This window comes from Seriola lalandi, unplaced genomic scaffold (assembly GCF_002814215.2).
Source record: "Seriola lalandi dorsalis isolate HSWRI2012SDOR001 ecotype SW California unplaced genomic scaffold, Sedor1 jcf7180002054590, whole genome shotgun sequence".
NCBI classification, from domain to species: Eukaryota; Metazoa; Chordata; class Actinopteri; order Carangiformes; family Carangidae; genus Seriola; species Seriola lalandi.
The window spans coordinates 240,336-257,032 of NW_019525143.1; the positions used below are offsets into that span (position 1 = coordinate 240,336).

At 42.5% G+C, this 16,697-nt stretch overlaps 2 protein-coding genes across 2 annotated transcripts in view; both read left to right on the forward strand.

Annotated features, from left to right (window-relative positions):
• The window catches only part of LOC111664456 (cGMP-dependent protein kinase 1-like), a 20,392-nt gene extending 11,801 nt beyond the window's left edge, over window positions 1-8,591 (forward strand). Inside the window, exons 8-21 of the mRNA XM_023419037.2 lie at window positions 17-80; window positions 241-318; window positions 2,372-2,466; window positions 3,585-3,650; window positions 3,780-3,854; window positions 4,986-5,082; window positions 5,176-5,315; window positions 5,948-6,037; window positions 6,129-6,270; window positions 6,358-6,521; window positions 7,688-7,810; window positions 7,900-7,962; window positions 8,068-8,134; window positions 8,212-8,591. Coding sequence (XP_023274805.1) covers window positions 17-80; window positions 241-318; window positions 2,372-2,466; window positions 3,585-3,650; window positions 3,780-3,854; window positions 4,986-5,082; window positions 5,176-5,315; window positions 5,948-6,037; window positions 6,129-6,270; window positions 6,358-6,521; window positions 7,688-7,810; window positions 7,900-7,962; window positions 8,068-8,134; window positions 8,212-8,310 — 1,363 coding nt within the window. The 3' untranslated portion in view covers window positions 8,311-8,591. The remainder of the gene's footprint in view (window positions 1-16; window positions 81-240; window positions 319-2,371; window positions 2,467-3,584; window positions 3,651-3,779; window positions 3,855-4,985; window positions 5,083-5,175; window positions 5,316-5,947; window positions 6,038-6,128; window positions 6,271-6,357; window positions 6,522-7,687; window positions 7,811-7,899; window positions 7,963-8,067; window positions 8,135-8,211) is intronic.
• Window positions 8,592-13,432: 4,841 nt separating this feature from the next.
• stc1l (stanniocalcin 1, like) lies at window positions 13,433-16,667 on the forward strand. The gene is made up of 5 exons (XM_023419045.2): window positions 13,433-13,604; window positions 14,420-14,562; window positions 14,653-14,760; window positions 14,880-14,983; window positions 16,103-16,667. Exons 1-5 carry the CDS (start codon window positions 13,490-13,492, stop codon window positions 16,392-16,394), a joined length of 762 nt encoding a protein of 253 aa, XP_023274813.1. The 5' UTR covers window positions 13,433-13,489; the 3' UTR covers window positions 16,395-16,667.
• The last annotated feature ends 30 nt before the right edge of the window (window positions 16,668-16,697 follow it).

Sequence of the window (16,697 nt, forward strand, 5' to 3'; positions counted from 1 at the left end):
CCCCCCCCCCCCCCAGCGTTCCCTCTTTCCAGTCGCTACCCGAGGACGTCCTCAGTAAACTGGCTGATGTTTTGGAGGAGGTGATGATTTCCAAACACTCGCTCGCAGACATACTGCACAGTATCTGTTTCTGCCATCTGTCCCTCCATCTGACAAATACAAACGGTTAGAGACGCTGTGTTCAGCCGTCTGAGGTCGTTCGCACACATGATTCAAGCTGATCTCTCTGCTCTCCCTCAGACTCATTACACTGACGGTGATTACATTATCCGTCAGGGAGCCACCGGAGACACATTCTTCATCATCAGTGAAGGACAGGTGAGGAAAAACGATGACAGGGGGATGAAAGATTTATTGGGGAGGTATAAAGAGGAGAACAATCAACAGGGAGGGAAAGAGGAAGAAAAGGGTGATTACAGAGCTGGTGGTCTCCAGAAATGAGATTAACAAGTAACGTCCAGTCGACCCAAGAGGCCGCCGCTTGTTTTGCATGTTTTAACCCGTTACCTACAAACTACTGAACGCCACTCTGCAAACCGACCTCCATGGTTTTCTGATGTAAATGAGGCGGCGGCAGCAGCCGAGTCGCTGACCTCTGTCGCTTTTCATGAATTTGCTGAAAATTCAAAAAGAGAAACCATGGCAACCACAGAAAACAGGAAACGATGCAGGAGCTTTTCTTTTTATATAAAACCTTTTGACTAAACATATCGATTATTCCAAACAGCTCTGAAGTTTCACTAGTCAGCCTGGATCAATATTAGACAAAATGAGATTACATGATATTAGATGAGATGATATTATATTAGATTATATTAGATTAGATTATATTAGATTGGATTATATGAGATGAGATGAAATTAAATTAGATTAGACAAAATGAGATTAGATTGGATTGGATTATATTAGAAGAGATGAGATTAAATTAAATTAGATTAAACTAGACTAGATGACATGAGATTAGTTTAAATGAGATGGGGTTGGATAAAATTAGATTAGATTAGATTGGATTAGATTAGATTGGTTTAGTTTAGATCAATTGAGATGAGATTAGATTAGATTAGATTACTGTATTAATCATCCTGCACAGCAACAAAAGATACAGAAGTCAGACAGATTTTATTTATTAAGTCAAACAGGAGTTTAGTGCAGCTCAGGAGAGATGCACCTGAAAATAGGCCCAACAATAAATATAAAACTAGAAAGACACTCAATAGAGCGCATTCCTCCACCAAGGCTAAACATGCCCACACAGATCTGTGAGGTCCACATTATTACACAGACTCACAGACTTCACCATAAGCTTATGTAATGTATTATTATATTCCTTGAGAAACTGATGCAAATGTTGGAAAATATCTTATTAAGAAAAGCCATAAAAAAAAAAAAATGCTGAACACCAAAATGAAAAGATTATTAGACAACAACAGAAGAGAGACGACAGGAAACAAACGAGAGAGAGATACAACAGTGATGATGGCCGAACTCGAACCGAAGCGTTGTGGTTCACGGTCGGCGTCTTTCTCCACAGTTTGACTTTACAACAACATCGTCGTCTGAATTAATATTTTACAGAACCCTCTTTTATTTATAACGGTGGTTTATGAGGAAAATGCTTCTCAGGCCGCAGGGGAAAAACTCTAACCCAAAAAATCTATCCGGAGATAAATATGTGAAAAATAATGACCCGTATATCAAATACTTTTCTTCTGTTAAAGTTTTAAAGTTGCTTCCCAGCTCAGATCCAGGGTCAGATTCTGTGTGTCACAGTTTTTACTGAAGAAACGAGCTCAGTTCATTTCAGTTCATGGCAAAAATCAATTTACAGGGTCTTAACTTTTTCTCAAGAGAGATAATCCATCACAGTGACAGACTGAGCAGCTTTGTTTTATTTATTTATCATTATTTTTATTCATCAGAGTTGCCCTGGTATCAATCAGGGGTCGATCTCTAACTGTAATCTTGCATGTACAGATGCTGTGAATCTTCTCGGCTGCACTGGTGAGATTTCATGAGCGGCTGGAAAATCAAATCCAGCAGATAAACAAGTCCAAATGGACACTGTGGAAGAGGATAATGTGATAATGTTTGTGTGTGTTGTCAGGGCCAATTTAAAGGCAACGACAGGGAGAAGTCTCAGGACTGTCTGAGCTCAGAACCGCAACATGTGACCAAGTGAAAACTGAGAGAGAGAAAGTCACTGTTGGCTCTGGAGGACGAGAGGAAGAGTTCACACTCACTGTGTCTCTAGCTGTTTCTGCCAAAGCTTTTTCTTCCTCCTTAATGACGATGTATTCAGTGTTGACTGAGCTGTGAGCCGCTCTTATTTTTAGGCGGGAGTGCTGAAGGTTGTGATCTGTGATCTCCGCAGGTGAGAGTCTCTCAGCAGAACGCAGCCGGCGACGAGCAGGTGACCGAGAAGACGCTCTCTAAAGGAGACTGGTTCGGAGAGCAGGCGCTGAAAGGGTGAAGCACAGATTATTCACTGAGTCGCTCACACTTTAACACAGTGTTAGATTCATTAGTTCACCTGACAGCGGCCTCTAGTGGCTGTATGCGTCATGTCTGTTATCTCAGAGCCATGATCTCATGACGCCTCTGAATGACGTGTTCAGACAGAAACAACAGCACATTTTCACCCCGTGTTATTCATGTATGTTCAGCTTTTTTATTCTGTGTCGATTCATCCTGACGTCCTCCCATCGATCGATTGGTCCAAGCGCTTAAACTTCAGTTTTCACCAACGTTTTTTAGCTTCCGCCATCGTAAAAGTTTGGATTTGCTGCTTGTCTTCTTTAAAATTAATAGTTTTAATGAGAAATTTAGCTTTAGTAGCAAGATCAGGTCAGATTTTATACAGAGAAGAGATGTGCATAGATTTTGACGTGCATCACCGTCGGCCGTGGTTCCCAACCTGTGGGCCGACAAACGGTACAATATGTAGTAAAATAAAGAAAAATATAAAGGTTTTTAAATGAAATGATCTTTAAAAATGTTTAAAAACTCTTATTCTTGCATTAGAAAAAGCCAGTGATGGAACTTTTATACTGCTGCTGCACCACATCATAGACTGTTTGTTATCTCAGTCTGATTCTGCAGAACAGATTCAATCTATGATAAAAAAAACTGGAGAGAGGAAGAATTAAAGAAAAGAGGTGAGATGATGAACCGACAAGTGATTTGTCCCCCGTCAAACAAAACAGAAAACTCAGTTCCTCTTTTTTCACAATTGGCCGCAGACATTTTGGAGGTTTTCAAGTGGCCATGAGTTGGAAAAGGTTGGAGGCCGCTGCTGCCAAAGTCACGTTAACGAGGGCAAACAGGAACATTTAAAGTCTCAGCAACCAAAAACGTTTCCTGTGTGAATTTATAAAAGTTAAAGATACATACCTACATGTATAAATCACCTGTAAACAAGGTTACTGTGAGAGGAAAACAATGGCTGCTGGGAAATCTACCAACAAACTGACGACAACAAGATCTTATTTAAGATAATGTGTTTCATATACTTTACGTTTGTATCGTATCAGTAAACATGACGCTCCAACAAACAGAGTCTATACTTCTCGTTCTCTGTGTTGCAGGGAGGACGTTCGAACCGCCAGTGTCACCGCCGTGGGAGACGTCACATGTCTGGTCATCGACAGAGAGTGAATGCTTCTCTTTGTTCAGCAGAAATAAACGTTTTTATACGGCGGTGGAGTCTGCGGCGCGCTCGCCCTTTAAAGGAACCTTTGTGTAGCCGGTTGGTTCAGCGGCTCGTTTGTTTTGTGTCTCAGGTCTTTCAAGCAGCTGATTGGAGGACTGGACGACGTCAACAACAAGCAGTACGACAGCGACGAGGTCAAAGCGAAGTGAGTTCAGTCTGAAACAGCGTCTGCGCTCGTAGCTGCTTTTTCTGTCATGCTCTGTGGCTCATTCATCAGCTGACTGACCTTGTCCAATAAATTCATCTATGTATCTGTTAATACTGTTGAACTGTGCTAATGATGCGTCCGCTCTCCCTCCTTTCCTTAAAATTAAAAACAGCTGCACTAAACACCCTTAACGTGGATCTCTGGACTCTCAGCAGGTTAATGAGCTCTGTGGTTTTATGTCACATGATCTTTCCGGTCAGGTGTAGTCGAGGCGTGATGAAGTTCCCGCCAAAATCACACAAGGTTTAGATAGCGGCGCACCTCTTTTTTGTCAACAGGTATCACAAGCACTAATGGCTGCGGATCTACAGTCTCCATGGAAACAGTAGTGCTGTAAAATCTCTTTAACTGCTGCAAAAGCCTCAACGTTTTCTCTTAACTCACCCTTGAGTAACTCCCTCAGCTGAAGTTTCATCCTTAAGTAGAAAACTTAAGGTGTTTTCTGCAACCGGCCCCTGGACGATAATATTAATTATAGTGATTTGTAGAAGCAGCAGCTCTAACATTAGTCATGTGTATTCATTAAAAATATTACATGTGTACAATCTGAAGGAGTGAAACATGAAAACATCCTTTTTCTTTCTTCCTCTTCTGTTGTTTTAGTTCCTGGTTCGTCTCGGCGCGCTCAGAGGAGATAAACAGCCACAGTCCTGTACATCCACACAGTCATTATTGGTCCTGAAATCACCCCGAGTCTCACAGGGAGTTTAATTGTCTGTTTGGTATTTCACATCAGTCACACTCTGAGCCTGGAGGCCACATACCTCCACTCACACACTGTGTTACCGCCACTTACTTCTGCACTTTTCTTCTCCTTGACGTCTTCACATGTGACGGAGGAGGTGTCGTGCACCTGGAGTAGTTGCTGTCTCTTCAAAATGATGCAATTCCTCCATCTTGTTCAGGTCGATAATCTTCCTCTGACCCTGTGGTGTCCCGTCCTGCATGAAGGAACACAGAGACTCTTTGTCCAACCTGGACACGTCCGGCTCTGAAGCGGAACAGATTGATTGATAACTCTCAGTGAGAATTATTACTCACCCTCTTTGTTCCTTCCTCTCTCTGCAGGCTGCAGGCGGAGGCCGACTTCTTCTCCAGCGTCTCACTCAGCGATTTCAATATCATCTGCACCCTGGGGATGGGAGGCTTCAGCCGCGTGGAGCTGGTGGGTGTATGTTGGTCTGTAGCTGCTGTCAGTTTGTACATGTATGTTATTCTTGTGTGTCTGCACTGACTGAGTGTGTTTGTGTGTTTTCAGGTGCAGTTAAAGGACGACCTCGGTCGGTCGTTCGCCCTCAAAGTGTTGAAGAAGCGTCACATCCTGGACACGAGCCAGCAGGGCCACATCCTGTCAGAGCGCCGCATCATGATGGAGGCTCACAGTCCCTTCATCATCAGGTCGCGCTGCACTTTTCAGTTGCAGGTTTTATCCAGGTGTAATTAAAAGTAAACGACAACATCCTTCACAACTAAGAGGATCTAATTAGTGGAACGATGTTTTCTTTAATTACCTCCCTGGAAAGTCTGTGCTCACTCTGTGCTCAGCAGGAGACTAAAGAGATGCAACAGATCCAGAGTTAATGAGTCCAGATCTTTGTAATGAGCATGTTTCAACAAGTAAAGACCATTCACACCAACATGATCACTACTGTCAATTACAAGCGGTTAGAATTAAGCTTTTTCTGAACATGTGAATACATATAAACTTCCAACATGGACGCCTGAGGTCAGTCTGAACCCAGCATCCACATTATACATAAAACCCCATTTTAATGCTGTCCTCTTCATGCATCATGCTACTGCTACGCTACAGTTTAGCATTTAGCATTGCCACCTGTAGTCAGGTTCCACCAAATGTGGATTAATCCCAACAAACACCCGGTTTCCTCCTGTTTGTTTGATAAAAGCTACAGAGCTAAAAATGAAACCAAATTATTTTTATGAGGCGTTTTTAAAGATTTACGTCAATGGGCACATCAGAGACGTAGATCTCACCTTTACACACACACACACTCTTCTTCTCTCTGCAGGTTGTACCAGACCTTCAGAGACTCTAAATACCTCTACATGCTGCTGGAGGCCTGTCTGGGAGGAGAACTGTGGACGCTGCTGAGAGACAGGTGTTGTCGGGCATCTGTACACATTCAGTTTCCTGTTTGTATGTTCATCCATGACGGACCGTGACATCCTCATCCTCTGCCTCTGTTCCAGGGGTTCGTTTGATGACGGCACCACTCGGTTTTACACGGGCTGTGTCGTCGAGGCGCTGGCTTTCCTGCACACCAGAGGAATCATCTACAGAGACCTCAAACCTGAGAACATCATCCTGGACCACAGGGGATACGCCAAGCTGGTGCGCACACCGTTTCCTCATATGTCACAATAACGCGGGTCAACAACTTCACAGACGGAGCGTTCAGTGTTTGTTTCTGTCCCACAGGTGGACTTTGGCTTCGCTAAGAAGGTGGGTCTGGGTAAGAAGACGTGGACGTTTTGTGGGACTCCTGAGTACGTGGCCCCTGAGATCATCCTGAACAAAGGCCACGACAGCTCAGCGGACTGCTGGTCTTTGGGGATACTGGTCTTTGAGCTGCTCAGTGGCAGGTACAGCAGCAGAGTCTACACCTTTTACTTCAGCGTCCAGACCCGACATTTTGTTTCCCATTCTGCTTCGGTCCTTGACAGTAACACTTCTGTTCCTCCAGACATCTCGTCCCTCTAAAACCAGAGAGGAATCTACTTTGTTCCCCTCAAAATTCAGGGTTTAACTAATCCCAAGATGCACTGCAGGAACGCCTCCACGATGGCGTTAGGGGTTGCCACCTTTTAACGATTCTTCACCTGATATTGTTGCAACGTCCTCCTCGTCCGTCTGTCCCCATTTTACCACTGAAACAAAATAAACTGAAGTTATTTAGAGACGTGCAGGACAGGGAGACGAACCAGGGACTCAGTATGACCAAACGGTATCAATGCCACCGTTCTGGTTGAACCTGTTTTCATACGTTTACAGACACAGGGTGGGACATAACCAGGAGGAAAACAGAACAGCAGTGGAAGGAAATTTAAATTCTAAATTAAACGTGCATCGTCACAAGAGCTGGGACAATTCGTGTCCCGGGAAAGAATATTCATTTTCCAGCACAGTCGCTCAAAACAAGAGAACAACCCGGTGGCGACCCTGGGTGGTGTACATGTCAGCCGACAACAATGAACACAACATCTGCATTTGCCAAAGATCTGCATCTGTTGTGTATCTTCCACACACCGTGCACAGATCTCTAACACACACAGAAAATACCGTCTGTCCTTTGGACAGAGCTCGCTGCTGCTGCTGCTGCTGGCTGTTTGCCCCTGGTCCAAAATCTTTTCTCTTCATTGATCTGTTTCTTCTCTGTTAGAGAGGAGATCTATAATTCAGGAACTCAAATACAATAAAAAATCAGCTGCTGCATCTTTTTCCACATTCCTGTGTTTTCCATGGTCAGTTTCCATCGTCACCTCAGAAACACTCATCACTTGTGGTGTGTGCTCTGCCGACAGGATGTGATGATGATGTGATGTTATCCAACGTTATCCAACTGTGGCAGAACAGCTCTGTGGAAATTAATGCGTTGTTTGAATGACTGAATATTTCATCCTTGGTAACCTGGAAATCTGACACTGTATTCACTATTTTATGAAGTCTGAAGTTAGGAACTAAATTAGCTCTTGTCCTAGTTGATTAAATAAGCCTGTTAAGGTTGTTGGTCTCCGCTCTCTGCCTCCAGTCCTCCATTTTCCGGCTCTGATCCCATGAAGACCTACAACATCATCCTGAGAGGCATCGACATGATCGAGTTTCCTAAAAAGATCACCAAGAGCGCCGCCAACCTCATCAAACGGCTCTGCAGGTTGTCACTGCTCCTTTAACCGTACAGATAAAACACGTGGCGGGGGTTTTCATGGTTAATTTCTCATCTGTTTGTGTGGGTGCTCCCAGGGACAATCCGTCAGAGAGGCTGGGGAATCAGAAAAACGGCGTGAAGGACATCCAGAAACACAAGTGAGGCAGTAAAGATGCTTATCATGTCATTTCACTCTCACTCTGAGTGCTTGCTTTCTGTGGGAGATGAAACTGTAGTCATGGCAGCACGTCCTTGTCCTTCAGGTGGTTTGAGGGCTTCAACTGGGACGGCCTCCGCCAGGGAACCATCGACTCTCCGTTCACACCCACAGTGAGTATCTTTCAGTGTGTCTGACGTACTAAACATACAGATGAAAGCATGAGTAATACCCTGTGTTTCTCTATCAGGTGGACGGGCCTCTGGACAACAGCAACTTTGACTATTTCCCAGAGGACAGTGATGACTCTCCTCCTGATGAAGAGTCCGGTTGGGACCTTGAGTTTTAAAATGAAAAACAGCAGGAACAGGGTTCTTCAGAAAGAGGAAGTGAAGCCATATGAAAGAGAAGGAATGAAAGTCAGAGGACAGAACAAGACATTATTATTAAACAACATATACACCAACCAGCCACAACATTAAAACCGGTTCATGTTGTGGCTGATCGGTGTATGAACATGTATTTAAGCTAAGCAGCCAAACAGGGTTCTGTTAGAACAAAATAACTGATAAATAAGTCTGATCTTATATTTTTCCTGCACACTCTGAATAAAATGACTAATTAACTCTATAGTGTAATGAACAGTGTTGTTTCCTTATTTCCTTTGCTTTCTACGTGGATCATCAACTGGTGAAGATGTTGACTTTTTTTTAACTAAGACCTACAGTATTTGTTTTAGCTTTGGTCAGATATTATGTGTTTAGCCGTCAAATGCATTGAATTGAACTGATCCAAATCACAGATAGCCTGTAGCTAATATTTGCTAAGGCAGGCTAATTTTAGCTAACAAGCGAGGTGGGCTAATTTTGGCTAATTTTAGCTAACAAGTGAGGCGGGCTAAATTAAGCTAACATGTTAGGTGGGCTACTAGCTAACAAGCGAGGTGGGCTAATTTAAGCTAACATTTGGGGTGGGTTAATTTTGGCTAACAAACGAGCGGGGCTACTAGCTAACAAGCGAGGCGTGCTAATTTTAGCTAGCAAACGAGGCAGGTTAATTTTCATTTGCAAGCGAGGCGGGCTAATTTAAGCTAACAAGCGACGCAGGCTAAACTTGCTAGCAAACGAGGCAGGGTGATTATAGCTCGCAAGCGAGGGGGGCTAATTTTAGCTAACACCAGTCAGGCTAACTTTGACGACAGATCCAGCAAAATACCTATGACGTCAATCTAAAATTGGTTGAAAGTAATATATGTTAATTTGTTTTGTGTTCTGATTTACTTTTTGTGTTGGTGCCAGTGATTTTTTTCTATTTTCAGTAAAACATTGTGTGAGTATATTTGGGCCAAAGTCTGGCCGACCTCGTTTTAACCATAAAATCACCATCTAATCAACACCTGGTGTTTGATGATAAGATGTTCAAACACTGAAAAGCCAGTCAGAAACTAATGGAGCTAAAAGTTGCTTCAAACAGTCATTTCTGCAAAATCACCGGTTATCAACTTAAACGAGATGTCTGATCAGTTATTTCCAAAATGATGGTGAATTTTGATCATAAATCATCATTGTGAACTGAACACGTCCCTGTGAGAACAGAACGTTTGACAGGATTGTGGTCTGTTTCCAGCTGTGTTGTTGACAGTTTAACTGACCATCAAAAAGGTATTTTTCTGCATTTTTTTCCCACTAAAACCACACGTGGGTTTTTCTAGAAGCAAGTTATATTTTAGTCTAGTTTTGGTTTGGTCAGTGACTGACTGACTAATCTGTAGATGTGCCCTCAGGCTGACTGCTTATTGGTTAGTCTGTTTGTATTGTACACTTCAGCATGGAGGTGGTTTGCATATTTCAACTTTTTTGTGGTATTTTGCTGAAACCCATTCTCAGAATAGCATCTCTACACTGATAATGACATGCCCTCGCTCGTGGTTTCTTGGACTGAATTGTGATCTGTGTTCAGTTTCACTGTTTGTATGATGCTTTCAAATGAATCAGGGAATTAGTTGAAGATTAAAACAATACAGCTGACTGAGCACTGACATTTATTGTGCATCTGAAATTGAAGCGCAGAACAAATAATGCTTTTTTGACTGGTGGTGTAATTGGATCTCTGCCACTTTAACAAGCCTGAGATTTTCCCTAAGATGATAATTTTTCCCACATGCTGTGGTTCGGAGAGGTGAGCGTGTGCTGGAGGGGGAGGTCATGAAAACCAAAGTGTGAGAGATGTTTATCAGCGCCTGTTGACCCTCGGGCTAATGAAGTCAGCGGAGGTGTGCGAGGTTCACTGGTTCCTGTGGTGAACCGGGCCATGATGGAAACGCAGCCGTCTTCACTAACGACTCTCTCACAGTTTACTGGTGACTGACGCAGAGATAAGACACTCACATTTTTCCACATCTGCAGCAACAACAGGGATCTGTACCTCACAGCTCCTGGACATTTAAATCAGTTATTCTGCTTTCATAGTCTGGACACACAAAATCAAAATAACTTAATTTGAAATTACTCAAATTTAATTTTCTTAAAGAAATAATTTGACACATGGGAAAGTGTTTCTATAATTATTGACACTTCAATTCATAGTTAAAATGTCCAAATATCTAAACCTGTTGTAAAATTTATTTAAAAATATATATATATATTAATGTTTATAATGAGATATAATAATGTGGAAATGCAGATTGTTGCTGTGTTCAGCCTTTTCCTTTTATTTATTTGTCTAGGTAAATTTATTTGTAATTTTGTTATTTTTTAAAAATCTTTTTGTAATAAATATTTAGGTAAGACTTCACTTTAAATCCGCCTAATAGCTTCATATGTATTAGCAGTATATACATATTTAATAAGTGGCTTCTAATGGAGTTATAAACAAACACAAAGGACATTAATTGTTTATTAATGTGTAGCATTTATTTATTACAACTGTGTTTTAATATATTGTCATCCATCAAGTTCATACAACAGCCTCAACTTAGGGGAGGAGTTACAGTCGTTAATGGTAACATATAAATAAACACAGTGTTTGTGTAAATGCTATAAATAAAGGGATTTATTTTGAAGTATTACCAATATTTTAATATTGTTTTATGCCTTTGACTATAGATTTGTGTGGCTCGCTGTCATCTCTGTGCTCCTGCATTATTTTGTTGTTTTAATGTATATCTGTTTAAAACATTTTATTTATTTATTTAGTTTGTCTGACTGTGGAAAACTTGAACAGTTTGTTTGTCTCGACCCAGTTCAGAGAGAATGAACTGCCGTGTTTTTGAAGGTTTGAGTTGAAAAACTGAAACTCCAGATCAACTTTAAAGAAGCTCTGAAAAACAAAAAATCCTGAAATGGTGCTGTAGTTCAGTTGTTATGACGACCAGGGCCCAGGAGGGATTAACAGGATCGAGGGATCAGACTCACAAACCGCTGAATAATCCGGACGCCATTCACAAATCTCACGAAACAGTCTGCAGGAACATCCGACAGAGGAATGAGTCAGATTTATTCATTACATCAATCTTCATACTTCACCACGTCTCAGAGGGAAATATTTGACTTTTAACTTTCAGCTGCAGTTACAGATTTTTCATTAAAAAACATTTGATACACTCACTCAGATTAAACCAGAGGATCCCGACATGTTTGGCAGCTCCACGTCCCTGAACGTCACATGGCTTCATTTAAAAATCTGTTTCAGGCACAAATGGAAACGTTTATACAAAATGTTCATAATAAAATCAAATATTTGAGGAAAGTCCAAAAACTGAAAACAGATTTGTGAAGTCGAACTTTCCTTTCCTCTCGTGAATCATCTGACGACCTCTGACGACCCTGTGGAGGGGCCCGACCCCTAGGTTGAACTACTTTTACTGTCATACTGTAACTACAGGAAGTACTTTTACTCTAATACTTCAAAAACAGGAAGTACTTTTACTGTGATACTTTAACTACAGGAGGTACTTTTACTCTAATACTTTAAAAACAAGAAGTACTTTTACTGAGATACTTTAACTACAGGAGGTACTTTTACTCTAATACTTTAAAAACAGGAAGTACTTTTACTGTGATACTTTAACTACAGGAGGTACTTTTACTCTAATACTTTAAAAACAGGAAATACCTTTACTTTGATACTTTTACTACAGGAGGTACTTTTACTCTTATACTTTAAATACAGGAGGTATTTTTAATGTGATACTGTAACTACAGGAGGTACTTTTACTGTGATACTGTAACTACAGGAGTTACTTTTACTCTAATACTTTAACTACAGGAAGTACTTTTACTCTCATACTGTAACTACAGGAAGTACTTTTACTTTGATATTTTAACTGCAATAAGTTCTTTATTCTTATACTTTAACTACCTGAAGTACTTTGACTGTGATAGACATATGAAGTACTTTTACTCCTATACTTTAATAAGATAACATATTTTTACTGTGATACTTTAACTGCATTAATTTCTTTACCTTTATACTTAAACTACAGGAAGTACTTTTACTCTGTTACACCTCAACTACATGAAGTACTTTTACTCCTATACTTAAACTACATGAAGTACTTTTACTCTGTTATACTTCAACTACATGATGCACTTTTACTTTTATACTTATACAGGAAGTATTTTACTCTGATACTGCAGCTACATGAAGCTGAGGGTATATCTGTGTTTGAGTACAACAGGACTTTTACTTGTAATGGAGTATTTTTACTTTTACTCTGGTAAAAGAAGGAAGTACCTCCGTCTGTCCCACACAGACTGTGTTCCTCCGCCGCAGGTTCTCAGAGGAACCTTTGACCCGCCCTCCTGTGTTCACCATCAGCGATCAGCTGTTTCTGCTCGACTGATCCACAACACACGAGAAACAACAGACGTGACCGGAATTAGAAACTGACGCGTCCGTTTCCTGAGATCCGCTATTTTTAGAAAGTGAGATTCTTACAGATAACAGGCTCCACAGGTGTGTGTGTGTGTGTGTGTGTGTGTGTGTGTGTGTGTGTGTGTGTGTGTGTGTGAAAACACCCAGAAATACATTTAAATGACCTGGTTCCAATCAGACTGCAGGTTATTATGTTAGAAAACACTGTAAAAGTCACTTTATGGATGAAGCCTGTTTTATATGATTGTTTTATTGGTTCTGTTGATTCTTCCTGTAATAAACACGTGTTCTCATTTTTATTATGTCACTATATATTACTATTAGTTTATGTTATTATGGAGAGATTTAAAGAAACTAATGAAAAGACAAAGTCTAAATTTATCCGGTGAGTTCACTGCTGCTGGGAAGTTCCGTCGTGTCTCGTGTGGAAATATCCAATTAGCGCTGTGGGTTAATTACAACCATGAATAAACCATTAACTGCGCCCCCGCGGGAAACGGCGCGCTCTGATTGGTCAGTCCCAACCGGGCCTCATATAAATACCAGCTGTGGAGACTGCGGCGGGACAGACAGGATCAGGAGGAAGACAGAAGGAAACCCTGACTACAACTTCTTCATCATCCTCATCCTCATCCTCCTCACCGTGAGACAGCATGCTGCCCGGCTCCGCTCTGCTCCTGCCCCTCATCCTCTGCTCCGCCGCCTGCTTCGAGCTGCTGCCGGAGGAGGCTGCTCCCCGCCGGGCTCGGTTCTCCGCCAACAGCCCGAGTGAGTCCTGTCTCTGGAGAACTGGGTTTCTTCTTCTGGGTTGGAGGTTTGCAGCTTGCAGCCTGCTCTCAGTCTGGGCTGAACTTCTCTCCTGTTTTTACTTCTAAAGGACCACATGGTGTTTTTCATGCTCTGGTCCAGTCACTGCTACTTACACATTATTTACATTTTCAAAGCTTTTGTTTCTTTCCTTATTTCTGTTTGTGCACATTGTTGTGTCCCGGCACACAACAGCAAAGTAGTGGAATGAATGGAGAACAATGGCTGCCCAGGAAATCAGTAATGTTGACTGGACTGAGATTCACTTCTAATTTATGTACATTATTTACATGTTATGAACCAGGTCAGAGTTTCTTTATGTTTTAGATCATTTTAAACTTTAATTCAGATCATTTTCCAAATCATCCTGCAGTGTTTGCATCAGTGGTGGAATGTAAAGTACTGAGTTCACAGTCTGTGCAGTTTCAGGTACTTTTACTTTAGATGTATATTTCCATTTTCTGCCTGCAGTTAATAAATATATATTCAGTTAACTGTCAGAAAACACAGGAAAGAAAGAAAGTCTTTAAAAGCTTGAATCCGTCATGAAACAAGTTTAAAGAAACGGTTTCACATTCATTTTCTTTCACTAATTGTTTCAGAGTTTTTATATTTCAGCCCATTTACTAAATATTTTACATTATCTTTACTTTTTTCTACATATTTAACAGTGTTATTATTATTTAAGAGTAGAAAGACTTGACAGATACGATCGTCGTCAGACTGTCTCCGGATGAATGGAAAAGACTTCAGTGTGTGTGTGTCTCTGTCTGCAGCTGATGTGGCCAGATGTTTGAACGGAGCTGTGGCTGTGGGCTGCGGCTTCTTCTCCTGTCTGGAGAACTCGACCTGTGACACTGACGGGATGCATGAGATCTGTGAACTCTTCCTCCACACAGCTGCTACCTTCAACACAGAGGTCAGTCTGTCCATCTGTCCGTCCACCTGCCCACCTGTCCACCACCTGTCTGTCTGTCTGTCTGTCTGACACATGTCCGTTGTCCTGCAGGGGAAAACTTTCGTCAAGAAGAGTCTGCACTGCATCTCCCAGGGAATCACAGCCAAGATTTTCCAAACCATCCGCCGCTGCAACATCTTCCAGAGGATGATCGCTGAGGTCAGTGACTCCTCCCCCTGAGATTCAGTGACTCCTCCCACTGAGACTCAGACTGGAGACGACACTCCTCTGTCTCCTCTCTTCATTTTCTCTTTTCTCTCCTTTTAAAAAAAAAAAAGGTCCAAGAGGAGTGTTACACCAGTCTGGACATCTGCACCGTGGCCCGCACCAACCCTGACGCCATCGGAGAGGTGGTGCAGGTGCCGACTCACTTCCCCAACAGGTGAGGACTCAGGACGCACACGTTCACAGCCACGACACAATATACAGAGGCTTCAACAGCTGAGAGGAAAGATGTCCCAGATGTGCTCTGACAGATGTTAATGTCTGATTAAACACAGTCCAAGTGTCTCTGACTCAAACAGATTTAACGAGTCTCCTGAAGCCACTTCAATAAACTTATGTAAGAATTCACAAAGTCACAACAACAAGCGTGGCGAGGCAGCAGCGCTGTGACAACACTGACACCTGGAGGTCAGTCATGAGAACAACAGACACGCTGCAGCTTTGAAGGATCTACTTTCTCTCCTTTGAAGCGTTTTATTACCTGAATGTCTGATTCTAAAAGCTAGAACTCGTGAGTGATCTCTGAGATCTTCATTTCAGTCAGACGACCGGATTAAATAAAGATTATATTTATCACTAACAAAGGGACGAAAGTAAAGTGTTACTTCCTCATTTTGTTCCTGACTTTTTGTCCTTTTTATGGAGCAAAGGTTGTGGATAGAACCTGGTACCTGGTTCTTTTTCTTGGGGGGGGGGGGTATCACCTCCGCCGAGTTTCCCAGCGAGCTGAGGCGAAACTGAAAAGTGAAAAACCCGCCATTTTTAAACAGTCGCACCCTTCGAAGGTGAGTCACAGCGACACAACAAGGCTGTCCCACTTCGAAGGTTCCTTCAAATGCAACCTTAGGTTCCCGGGCATCGAAGGATCCATCGGGTGGATCCTTTGTGGGCCGACATATCCCAAGATTCCCTGCGCACCGGTGACGAATCCCTTTTCGAAAAGAGAATATGGCTGACGACAGCGATCGAGGACAAATATGAAACTCTCTGTAGATCATTTGGGTTCAGCCTTCAGGGGCCCGCGACCTCTGAAGGCTGCAGCCCCTGATTTGGGTTCTACAGCTACTGTAGAAGATGACATCACCTTAGCTTAGTGCGGCGTTGCCATAGGAACAACGCCACATTGATGGGGAACTATCTTAAGTTGAGAAAGAAGAACCTGAGACCAAAAGCAGGTGGAGTCGGTGTCATGCTACGCTCTGCTGATATCTGTGTGTGTGTGTGTGTGTGTGTGTGTGTGTGTGTGTGTGTGTGTGTGTGTGTGTGTGTGATCCAGATACTACAGCACGCTGCTGCAGACCCTGCAGGCCTGCGACGAGCAGACGGTGGCGGCGGTGCGGGCCGGTCTCATCGCCCGGCTGGGCCCCGACATGGAGACGTTCCTGCAGCTGGTCCAGAACAAACCCTGCGCCGCCGGTTCTGGCTCCGCCTCCTACAACAACCCGTCCAGCTGGAGGAACATGCCCGTGTTCAACATCCAGCCCGGCTTCAGGGGCCGGGACCCCACCCACCTGTTCGCCAGGAGATCTGTGGACGACAGCGAGGGCGGGGTTAACGCCGAGAAGTAGAAAACAAACGTACACTCACAATCACGCACAGTAACATGCAATTATGTCTTTCAATGATTACCTTTGGCAGCCGAGGGCTTTAGATGGTGATTCGGGGAATTATAATAATTATTACACATGTTATTATTAATATTAATGAATTATTATTATTAATATTTGCTCAGTTCATCGTCTTGATGTTCTGACGTGTTTGAAACGAGGCCGATTACAGTGAAAACCATTGATATTTATTTTCTTAAGGAGTTAATTTATGGAGCTGTTGTATTTAATGTAGTGAGGGGGGGGAGGCTGTTGGGGGGGGGG

Bases quoted from the DNA above. Each gene is read 5' to 3' on its own strand.
- stc1l (XM_023419045.2), top strand. From the start codon at position 13,490: ATGCTGCCCGGCTCCGCTCTGCTCCTGCCCCTCATCCTCTGCTCCGCC. The intron at 14,563-14,652 runs GTCAGTCTGTCC...GTTGTCCTGCAG, and splicing joins CTGCTACCTTCAACACAGAG to GGGAAAACTTTCGTCAAGAA. The intron at 14,761-14,879 runs GTCAGTGACTCC...AAAAAAAAAAAG, and splicing joins TCCAGAGGATGATCGCTGAG to GTCCAAGAGGAGTGTTACAC.